Source organism: Aegilops tauschii, chromosome 4, assembly GCF_002575655.3.
Source record: "Aegilops tauschii subsp. strangulata cultivar AL8/78 chromosome 4, Aet v6.0, whole genome shotgun sequence".
In the NCBI taxonomy this organism is placed as follows: Eukaryota; Viridiplantae; Streptophyta; class Magnoliopsida; order Poales; family Poaceae; genus Aegilops; species Aegilops tauschii.
Genome location: NC_053038.3, coordinates 13,662,626 through 13,675,079, shown reverse-complemented (window position 1 = coordinate 13,675,079; position 12,454 = coordinate 13,662,626). Strand labels below are relative to the sequence as shown.

At 40.3% G+C, this 12,454-nt stretch overlaps 2 protein-coding genes and 1 non-coding gene across 3 annotated transcripts; 2 read left to right on the top strand and 1 right to left on the bottom strand.

The window, feature by feature from the left end:
• Positions 1–5,704: 5,704 nt before the first annotated feature.
• On the top strand, positions 5,705–7,528 carry LOC141021601 (uncharacterized). The gene is made up of 2 exons (XM_073497446.1): positions 5,705–6,022; positions 6,335–7,528. Exons 1-2 carry the CDS (start codon positions 5,705–5,707, stop codon positions 7,526–7,528), a joined length of 1,512 nt encoding a protein of 503 aa, XP_073353547.1.
• Positions 7,529–7,585: 57 nt separating this feature from the next.
• On the top strand, positions 7,586–8,916 carry LOC141021600 (uncharacterized). Its single transcript, XM_073497445.1, has 2 exons — positions 7,586–8,419; positions 8,839–8,916. Exons 1-2 carry the CDS (start codon positions 7,586–7,588, stop codon positions 8,914–8,916), a joined length of 912 nt encoding a protein of 303 aa, XP_073353546.1.
• Positions 8,917–11,861: 2,945 nt separating this feature from the next.
• Positions 11,862–11,941, bottom strand: LOC141022088 (small nucleolar RNA SNORD36). Its single transcript, XR_012182948.1, has one exon. It is a non-coding gene; the product is annotated as a small nucleolar RNA SNORD36 (small nucleolar RNA).
• Between the last annotated feature and the right edge of the window lie 513 nt (positions 11,942–12,454).

Sequence of the window (12,454 nt, the reverse complement as noted above, 5' to 3'; positions counted from 1 at the left end):
GTTCTCGAACCCGTAGGGTCCGCACGCTTAACGTTCGATGATGCAATAACTATGGACCCGAAGGTCTGTGGTAAACTACTCACGCTTCGTCGGAGAGGTAATGGTGTTGATGTAGAAGCCCTCTATGATCGAATCCCCCTCTGGCAGGACGTCGGAAAAGGCCCCAAGATGGGATCTCACGGGTACAAAAGGTTACGGCGGTGGAAAAGTGGTTCCGTGGCTCCCCCTGATGTTTTTAGGGTATAAGAGTATATATATGCGAAGGAACTAGGTCAGGGGAGCTACGAGGGGCCCACGAGTGTGGGGGCGCCTACCCCCCTGGGCGTGCCCTCCTGCCTCGTTGCGTCTCCGACTTCATCTCGAAGTCTTCTGGTTTGCTTTCGGTCCAAGAAAGATCATCGCGAAGGTTTCATTCCATTTGGACTTCGTTTGGTATTCTTTTTCTACAAAACTCTAAATAGGCAAAAAAAACAAAAATTGGCACTAGACCCTCGGTTAATAGGTTAGTCCCAAAAATAATATAAAATAGCGTATTAATGCTCATTAAACATCCAAAACAGATAATATAATAGCATGGAACAATCAAAAATTATAGATACGTTGGAGACGTATCAAGCATCCCCAAACTTAATTCCTGCTCGTCCTCAAGTAGGTAAATGATAAAAACAGAATTTTCGATGTAGAATGCTACCTAACATATTTATCCATATAATTTTGAGGTAATATCACCTGCAGTCATACAACTTACGCTCAATGTTCAGTTTGGTGCTAAAACTTTAAAAATACGAATTTGTGGTCATCTAACTTGCGTCCTTGTGCACATACGGTCACTTTGCTTGTATTCAGACGTATCCTGCGCTGATGTGGCATGCCAGCGTGGTTATGCCCACTGTCAATGATTGGGAACAGCTTGAACGAGGCGCGCATGTTTTTATTTTATAGAAACACCCCCCGTTCTATATTTAATTAAGCAGCAGCCCCTCAATAACACATGTGTGTACAACTTAATCGCAAAGAGAATAATAAAAAGGATTTGAGGGGATTTGAACTCTAGACATCGTATACACACATGCACTAGCTACATACTCGTGACTATAAAGAGATGTGCCTTCTTTAATATAGACGCAGATTCTTTTTAGATTCCATTTTTCCCCACGTTCAGCCAGGAAACCGGTTCCAAAAAATCTCACCTTTTTGGCCAAAAAATTTCAAATGAAATTCAAATTTAAAAAATCGCAAGTTCAATTCATTGTCGTTCTGATATTGTATGCATACGAGAGATATATATTTGACATGGTTTCTGTCATTTAAATTAAAAAATTCAGGCAATAACATATTTTTCCGGGGACCACAAAAATTTCTGGTAACCGATCTGTTATCAGAAATTCGGTCCAGGAGAAAAAACCTGAATACGAGTAGTTTTAATTTCCAAATATAAAATTTATTGTTTATCTTTTAGACAATTATAGGTACTTGGTGTAGTGGTTAGCTCCTGCGGTTTCACACTTGAGGTCGACGAATGGAATCCATCGGGCCCCTTTTTTCCCCGCGGAATTATCCATGCGCCCAAGTTACAAATTTTTTGTTGACTCACTGATGGGTGGGCCCTGTGTAGATTAGTCTAGTTACCTGGTTAGCCTAACCTGTTGTTAGTATCACACTGATTAGTGGCCCCACCCCTAAATTACCAGTTAGACATGTGTGTCTATTTATCTGATTAACCTGGACAAACTTGACATGTTTTTCTTTTTGAGAATAACTTGACGTTCTTTTGTGTGCAATCAAATAGATTTTAGTTGTGCATGTACAACATCAAGCAGCACTCGTGGGATGGATGTATTGTTTAATTAACAGGATGTTGGTTCGAACCCAATCTACCCCATCCTTTTTTCATTATATTTGACGTCTTTTGTCGTCATTAAATAAATTACATAGGGATTTTCTGAAATGAAAAACGGCGTGCTAGGGTCACCGAGCACCTTGTGCACTCCTAGTCACTGACAGGTGGGCCTCCGTCAAGCTGGCGCGCCATGTGGGCAGGCCATACGGCTAGATACGAGCGAAGTGACCGTATTTGCACGATAACGCAAGTTGGATAACCATAAATTCGTATTTTCAAAGTTTTAGCATCAAACTGAACATTGAGCGCAAGTTCTATAACTCTCGGTGATATTACATCTATAATTTTATTTATTGTGGCATGAACGTTTAGATCCGAAAGATTCAAGACAAAAGTTTAATACTGACATCTATATCTATACCTACTAATAAAAGAAATAGGTATTCTTGGTCCGTCATGGCGTTTTGCAGAAACCCCCTGAGTTTTTATTGTAATGAAACCGTGGTACTGATATAAGTTAAAAAAACGATTCGTTTACATTTTATAATAACGCCTTTGACTTTTAAAATAATCAACGTGCGGTCTTTAATAATAAAAAGAGGTGCACGCTGGGACTCGAACCCATGACCTCTCGCAGTGTCTCGGTACATGCCATAGTTAGTCCGACTCAGTATCAAAATAACACCCAAAAAATATACTCAATGAAAGAGTCCGAATCTTACTTAGATACATACAGGAGTCTGAATCCTACTTAGATACATACACCACGTTCACGTCCAGGGCCACATCATACCGGGCCGTGTATACGTACATGCCATAGTCAGTCCGACTCAGTACCAAAATAACACCCAAAAAATATACTCAATGAAAGAGTCTGAATCCTACTTAGATACATACAGGAGGCCGAAACCTACTTGGAGTCAGGTATCGCTGGTGCTACAAATACACCTGTACCTCCACGTGATTCTTACACAATCTCAAGTCTTCAATTCAATTAAATAGAATCAGTTTCACACGTCGCCTTCTAGATACCTTTGGTTCAATTAAGCTGCTAAGCTCCCAAGTCAGATTAACATCAGGTATTTTCGTTGCGTATTTTCATATACGACATCCTTCAACATCTCTTTCTTTTTGCGAATTCTTCAACATCTTTAGGAACACCGGTACCTGCCATGAAATGAATAAGTTTATCATTAGCAATTTGAAATTTCCGAACAAATAGTACACCAAACCGTACTTTGAGCAACAAATTTACAAGATTTTATATATGATACACTGAATCATATTTAAACATCATTGTTGACAAGGAAAAAATAGATGCAATTATTTGACTAGATTGCACACTGAACTAACATATACAAGTTTAATCAATTTTCCATTTCTAATATTTCTTACACTTCCAAAACTCTCATGCAGGCAAGCATTTTGATCACATTCTCCAGAGATGGATGCTAAGGAAAGAAGAAGGAAACTAGACAGAGAGCGCTATGCACAAATGGCCGATGAAAAAAGAGAGGAAAAACCCAAAAAACGCCGTGAAGGCTATCAACAAAAGAAAGAAAAAATATGCGCACAACAAAGGCAGATATATGCAAAAATGCAGCCGGAACAAAAGAAAGCTAGAATAGAACATATCAATGAATTGAAACGCAACACAGCAAGCAAAGACTCCATTGCACTGGAGAACCCTGCATATATCGCAACTGAAAAAGAAGTTGGTACTTCTACCTTTCCTGATTACAGAAAGCATGTCACACCACGAGAAAGGCAAACATTGCTACACCGTCGTAACAAAGAATTCACGACAAGACAGAGGCATGTATCATCGAAACAAGATGTATCTATGACGGAAACCGGCGATGCCAACACAGAACCTCTACAGCAACCAGAAGAAATGATTTACGGTAATACTAAATTTTACACAATACTCGCGTTCAAAATAAATATACAAATGTTTGTACAACAAACCATCTTTTATGGACAGACATCCCCTCATCAATGTTTCCAAGCATCAAAGAAGCAGATACACCAAGTGACGATCACAATAAGGTGGCGTTGTGGCCAGACATCCCGTCTTCAATGTTTCCAGCAATCAAGGAAGTAGATGCACAAATACAAACATTATACAATGATGTTCACGGTAAGGTTATAAAATTTCCTATATATTTTTATGCAATACAAAAATTACATATAAATAATTACTACACAGGCAAGGATGAGATTATATGTGAGCATGATGCTACCATGAAAGAAGTAGATACACCAACACAATCAATCAATAATGACGATCAAGGTAAGGTCATCAATTCCATATATGTTCTTATGAAATCCAAAGAAATATATTATACAATAAAAAATTGCAACACAGGTAATAATGAAGTCATATTTGAAGAGGACATAAACGAGGACGAATACATGTTCTCTGGTCAAGGTATGCTCAATAGAATTTAAATATATTTTAATCATTATATAGCTTCTGTACTAACTTTTATGCTACAAACCAAACTAGAATGGGACAGAGAAGTGGAAATTGAAATCAAAGAAGGCGAGGAAATGCACAACCCTGATCCTTATGATTTCGTCTATAGCAACATACCCAAAAAAACACGTGCTCAAAACAGAAGAAAATTGCAGATTCTGCCATGCAAGAAAATTCAAGTATGAAACTAAGAAATTATGCTGCAGAAAAGGACAGATAAGACTAGCCAATGCAGATACACCACCTGAACTCATGAGACTTTGGACAAGCAACGACTCTGACGCAAGACATTTTCGGAACAATATAAGATTTTTCAATGGCCACTTCTCGTTTACTACTCTATACTGCCATCTTGACAGAGACACAACTGACATGCGAACAACTGGTGGTATTTACACCTTTCGAGCACATGGTCAGATCTATCACAACATACACTCATTTGGTAATAGTAGATCAGATCCAAAGCATCTAGAGCTATACTTCTACGACGATGATCCAAGCTCAGAGCATCGGTACCGCCATTGCCGCGAGGAAATGTACGAGCAAGACAAGCATGTGATCGGGATAATAACCGACATCCTACGGGATAACCCATACTCTCAACAGTTTAGGAGTTTGGGACGAGCCCAAAACCTTGAGGACTACAGACTCGTCTTAAACCTGGACCAAAGATTGGACCAGAGAACATACAATGCGCCAATAAATTCAGAGGTAGCTGCAGTGTGGATTGAAGGAAATGAAAGAAGAGACACTTATGACAGGAATGTAATACTACATGGAAACAACAACGAAAAAGAGCACATTCGATCATATTACGGGTGCTCTGATCCGTTGTCGTACCCTCTATTCTTTCCAAGAGCTGAACTGGGTTGGCATAGGAAAATCCCAAAGAGGGATACAGAAGCGGAAGATATTGGTGCTGATGATATCAGTAATGATGATGACCCAGGTAAAATTTTCATATACTATTATATTCAAAATTCAATTTAACTAACTTTTGATGTCACAATATTTGCACAGATTCTGCCAACGGCCTGTGGGTAACCATGAAAGAATACTACTGCTATAAATTCCATACACGACCAAGCATATTCAACCCAATATTGCACGGCGGACGGCTTTTTCAGCAGTTTGCTGTAGATACATACATAAAGATTGAAAACTCCAGACTGGGTTACATGTGGCATCATCAAAACAAAATAAGGGCGGATCTATACCAAGGCCTTCTAGACAGCATTCAAGCCGGAGAACAGAATGGAGATGCAATTGGAAAACGGAGAGTACTTGCGTCATCATTTATTGGAGGGCCATGAGATAAAATTCGTCGGTATCAAGATGCTATGGCTTTAGTTAGAAAATATGGAAAACCAGATGTATTCCTCACAATGACCTGCAACCCCAACTGGGAAGAGATCACACGTGAACTACAGTTTGGACAAACACCACAAGATCGCCCAGACATTGTCGTTCGTGTTTTCAAGGCGAAGCTAGAAGAAATGAAGAAGCAACTATTTGAGAAGGCCATTCTTGGAAAGGTTAAGGCATATACATATGTCGTAGAGTTCCAAAAGCGGGGATTAGCACATGCTCACTTTTTGCTCATCATGACTGGAAAATACAAATACACATGTCCGGAACAGTATGACAGAATCATCTCCGCTGAGCTCCCTAACAAGCACAAGTACCCAGAGTTATACAAAATGGTAATCAAACATATGATGCATGGTCCTTGCGGTGCATTGAATAAATTTTGTCCATGCACAAAGAATCGTCCGTCATGCAAGAACAATTATCCAAGGCCATTTAATGAAACTACAATTCAAGGTAAGGACTCTTACCCACTGTATAGGAGACGCAATGATGGTCGGACTGAAACGGTATGAAAATGCCAACTGGATAATAGGTGGGTAGTTCCTTACAACCCATATCTTTTGCGGATGTTCAACTGCCACATAAATGTTGAGATATGCTCGAGCATTAAAGTTGTTAAGTACTTGTTCAAGTACATCTATAAGGGACATGACCGAGCATCTGTACCTGTAACTGACAAAGTAGACGAAGTCGAAATTGACGAGATTAAACAGTACAGAGACGCGCGGTGGGTGACACCTCCGGAAGCACTCTGGAGAATATATGGCTTCGAATTAAGCAAAATACACCCACCAGTCTTGCAACTGCAGCTACATCTTCCAAATATGCACATGGTTTCATACCATGGCATGGAAAAAATAAAGAATATTATCGACCGTGATGGCACAGAAAGATCAATGTTGACCGCGTACTTTGAAGCAAACAGCTTACATGAGAAAGCACGAGGCATACTATACAGAGACTTTCAGGAATATTATACTTGGCAAAGACAAGGGAAGTTTTGGCAAGAGAGGAAACGAGCCGCTGTCTTCCAGGTTGGCAGGATGGTCTCGGCACACCCGGCTGAAGGAGAACAATATTATCTTCGAGTACTCCTAAACCACGTGACAGGCGCCACCAGCTACGAAGACCTACGAACAGTCCATGGACAAGTAATGCCAACCTTCTGTGAAGCTGCAGAAAAACGGGGGCTCATTGAGGCAGACAACACACTAGATGACTGCATGACAGAAGCAGAGTTGTTTCGAATGCCATCATCACTACGAAGGCTATTCGCGGCAATCTTGGTTTTCTGTGAACCCAGCGATGTACGTGGCCTATGGAACAAACACCTTGACGCAATGTCAGAAGACTACAGCAGAAACTGCAAATGCAAGCACACAGTCGAACAGATGGTGCTGAGAAATATCAGGGACATGTGGCACTCAATGGGAAAAGACATAGAATCGTTTCCTCTTCCAGAGATCGACAAACGACATGAGACAACTGGCGACATACCTAGGGAGATCGTTGAGGAGACCTCCATCGAGGTGGACCCTGAGGACGTATCGTTGCATAAAAACCTAAACATCGAGCAGAGGAAGGCCTACGACGAAATCCTAGCCATGGTTGACCGCCAAAGAGGAGGTATATTCTTTGTCGATGGGCCAGGAGGCACAGGAAAAACTTTTCTTTATAGGGCGCTCTTGGCCACAATACGCGGACAAGGCAAGATTGCCGTGGCGACGGCCACTTCCGGTGTTGCTGCTTCCGTAATGCCTGGAGGGAGGACCGCATACTCGAGGTTTAAGATTCCACTAAAAATAGATGATGGAGCTATTTGTAGCTTCACAAAATAGAGTGGGACAGCAAAGCTACTCCAAGCAGCATCACTAATAATCTGGGATGAAGCATCTATGACAAAGAGACAAACGGTGGAGGCGCTAGACAAAAGCATGCGGGACATAATGGATAGACCAGATCTTCCATTTGGTGGAAAAACGATCGTATTTGGGGGAGATTTTAGACAAGTGCTACCTGTTGTCCAAAAGGGAACAAGAGCCCAGATAGTAGATGCATCACTACGCGGGTCGGAGCTCTGGAATTGCATGCGTCAATTGAAGCTTGTGCGCAACATGAGGGCTCAAAACGACCCATGGTTCGCAGAATACCTACTACGCATTGGAAATGGAACCGAGGAGACAAATGATGATGGTGAAATACTTCTACCTACAAGTATATGTGTGCCAAATAAGACGGATGATACCGCCTTGGATAGACTTATTGACAGTATCTACCAAACGGGGAATGCTTACCTAAAAGATCCAGAGTACATCACCTCAAGAGCAATTTTATCCACAAGGAATGACTGCGTAGACAAGATCAACCTAAAAATGATTGATCGCTTCCAAGGGGAGGAGATGGTGTACCACAGCTTCGATTCAGTAGAAGACGACCCACATAACTACTATCCACCAGAATTCCTAAACACCCTAACCCCAAATGGACTGCCTCCACATATGCTGAAGCTCAAAAAAAATTGTCCAATCATACTACTCAGGAACATTGACCCTGCTAATGGGCTCTGCAACGGCACCAGACTGGTCGTACGTGGATTTCAGAAAAATGCAATTGATGCAAAGATTGTGGTAGGGCAGCACTTTGGAATGCGAGTTTTCTTGCCTCGGATACCATTATGCTCATCTGACGACGACATGTTCCCGTTCAGTTTTAAGAGAAAACAGTTTCCAGTCAGACTTAGTTTTGCAATGACAATAAACAAATCACAAGGCCAGTGTCTACCTGCCTGAACCTGTTTTCTCACATGGTCAACTATATGTCGCGCTTTCTAGAGCAACCGCGACATCTAACATAAAGGTACTAACAGGTACACACGATGTGAACAAGGAGACAAACAATAGAAAAAATAAAGGTGACACGTGCACAAAGGAGAAGAAGAAAAGGAAGAATAAGATCAGTACAAGCGATACATACACAAAGAATATTGTTTACACAGAAGTCTTGACCAAATAGGTAATGCAATATTTCAACTTTGTGTTTATAAATTCAGTTTCAACTTAGTACGTTCATTCATGACCAATTTAATAATTTATATTACACATTGGATCTCTAATTTTCTAACCTTAAAATTACTTCTTGTATTCTTCAGAACAATCAAGCTGTCAACTTCGGAGTTAGAATTCAGGACTACTTGATCGTCTTGAAGGAGGATGTCTTCATGTTCTGAACCACTAACTCATTCATGGATATTTATTTATATAATATGGCCAATAACTCATTAATTTTTATTTAAATATTTGATCACTTTGATGATCTCTATTATGGTTGTACAATCTATGTATGCAAATTTACCAACGATGAGTAGCTAAGGTGAAATTGAGACTTACCGGTCAAAATAGAGACATATTTCTCGCCTTGGAGCTGATGTTGTTGCACTGATTTTTCTAAACATCTTTCGAGAGAAACTCCTTCTCTAGAAAGGATCCATTCTTAGCAACGAATGTCTTGCCTTCGGATCTGTGATAGAAGGTGTACCCAACAGTCTCCTTTGGGTATCCTATGAAGACACATTTCTCTGATTTGGGTTCGAGCTTATCAGGTTGAAGCTTTTTCACATAAGCATCGCAGCCCCAAACTTTAAGAAACGACAACTTTGGTTTCTTCAAACCACAATTCATCAGGTGTCTCTAAAGCATAACCCCAAAACGATAGCGGTAAATGAGTAAGAGACATCATAGATCGCACCATATCTAGTAAAGTACGATTACGACGTTCGGACACACCATTATGTTGTGGTGTTCCGGGTGGCGTGAGTTGCGAAACTATTCCGCATTGTTTGAAATGAAGACCAAACTCGTAACTCAAATATTCTCCTCCACGATCAGATCGTAGAAACTTTATTTTCTTGTTACGATGATTTTCCACTTCACTCTGAAATTCTTTGAACTTTTCAAATGTTTCAGACTTATGTTTCATCAAGTAGATATACCCATATCTGCTCAAATCATCTGTGAAGGTGAGAAAATAACGATACCCACTGCGAGCCTCAATATTCATCGAGCCACATACATCAGTATGTATGATTTCTAATAAATCTGTTGCTCGCTCCATTGTTCCGAAGGACAGAGTTTTAGTCATCTTGCCCATGAGGCATGGTTCGCAAGTACCAAGTGATTTATAATCAAGTGATTCCAAAAGTCCATCAGAATGGAGTTTCTTCATGCGCTTTACACCAATATGACCGAAAGGCAGTGCCACAAATAAGTTGCATTATCATTATCAACTCTGCATCTTTTGGCTTCAATGTTATGAATATGTGTATCACAACCACTACAGGAAATATGTCAACTTGTGACCCTCACTATTGGCCGCTGAAAGGTCATAGTTTTTCATTTGCGACCTTTTGTGACCAAAAACAGAAGGTCAAAAGCTGGCGGTCGTAAACTGAAATTAGTGACCTTCTTTGTGATATGTAAAAGGTCGTTGGTTCCATGACCAAATTTTTTGTCACTAGCAACCTCCTCAGGCCACGTAGGCATCCAACGTGGCAAGCTGATGTGGCACAAGAATCAGCCCGGTCCAATTCGGTTTTCTACATGGGCCTAGCCCAACAATTCGGCCTTTTTAATATAAATTTTTTCTCTTAATTTTCGCTAGCTACATGGGCCTGGCCCAACAATATGGCCTTTTATATTCTAATGCAACCTTTTATAGTCTACTGCTTTTCTATTTTCAGCCATTTTATTTTGCAATGGGTCCCACTTGTCATGCTTAGCTCAAAATTGGTCCCGCACATTATAACTTGGACCCACTTGTCAGGTTTCCATTTCACGGGTATTCAAATCACATACACAATCATTGTTTCGAACAGACTAGAGAGCAAATGAAACTGGTCCAAAATAATACTACATCAATCTATTACAATCGTTACAGTATATTACAACCCAGATATGCCTACTACTGCCTATACAATTACAACACATAATATGCTACCCTTTGCTGATATGCTTCACAGCTTCGGACATGGATTCGCACTTCACCTATGCAAAAATAAGAATAAACATATAAGAATAAGAATAGGTACAGAACATCAAACAGTAGCCAATGAGGGATCCAATAACTTATAATCAAGAATTGACAGCAAATGCCATGTACATAAATAGTATGACTAACACTAACCAGTATGCGTTCATGGAGTGACTAAAATGTTCTCACTAGCTAGGATTTTTTTGGTATATAATATACTGACATGTGCAACTCTCTAAATTGATCATAGAAATGAAAAGTGTAAGAACAAGTTTCAGAATCCAGGCATGTCAAATTTTAAGCACCAGCAAAATAGATCTAACAAACCAGACCATGATAATCATGCATCAGGATTTATGGTTCTAGAAAAACAGTAAAGAGATGGACATACACGCATCAAGCATACCAGCTACTACAATAAGAGGTCCAGATGCTCCAGGAACTGCACTTCGGCAATCGTGCAGTAGCTAGGGATTGAGGAGGATGAGCTTGTTGTATCCATTGTACCTGGGTCATATTTAGGTACACAATTAGCTAATATGTCAACATTTAGTTACCATGAACATAAAACAACGAACCCGGATAAGAATTAGCAGTGTAGTACAGAATGTATCACTATAGCTTTGGGAAATAGTTAAGTCTTGTGGGTATCTAGTTTACTTGCATATGGCCAACACTAACCAGTATGAGTTCGTTCAATAACTAAAAAGTACTCAGTAGCTGACAATGTATAGTTTACACATATAAACCGAAGATTCAGCAAAGGCATGTTGATAAAACAGTGAAAACAATGGTATCTTGTATACTGCCATGCATGAGCACTTCTTAATATTTATATTCATCATCACAACAACCTATAACCACCTATGCTCACTGTTCAAATCTATGCATAGTTCAAAAGCTTGATTTTGAAACATCAAATGTATCAGAATAATCATATGAATCATCATTTTCTCAGCCCATCTACCAAGTGCAATACTTCATCATTCTAGGTAAATTAAGATGTTAAATGACTAAAACTAGTAGTATGCTACAATCATATGGTACTGGTTAAAAAATGTGACCAGAGGACTACACTTGAACACATCACTTGCAATGCCTACTGGAAGGAGCAAGTGTATAGAAGAAAACAAACATTGGACAGGCTGGCCATCAGTCTTAAAAACCTCAATTTTGTATTCATCAAAGAGAATCTCAGGAATATGTTGTTGTAGCATCATCTGACCAGCCAATCGATCATTAACACACGTGCACACACAGAGCAGAGAACGATTTGAAATCAAGTGCAAGAATTGCTGCAACACATAAAACTAGCATGTTACGGTTTGTGGGTGATGGGGAAAATGCATGTGAAGTGCATAAATCACAGAGGGGTGTGTACAATACACACCATCTTTGACAGCAAGCAAAACAGACAGGAATAGAGCATGTCAACTACTGTAAAGCACAATCACTAGCATGGTGGTGAGAGAAGTTTCCAGACGCCAACCATTCTTCTTGCAGGTGCTGGACGCCCCCGCCTTGTAGCGTGAGTGGAGGTAGCACGCAATCTGCACCAACAAAGCACCAAAAACAACATCAATCCCCTGCGTCACAGTCTCACGGACAGCCAAACCCTCTTAATCCTAAAAACAAAAAAGACGTCAGCACCACCGAGGAGGAGGACGCACCGAGATGAAGGTGAACTTCTGGGGCGGCGTGCCGACGCCGATCTCCCTGAAGTACTATCCATTCATGTA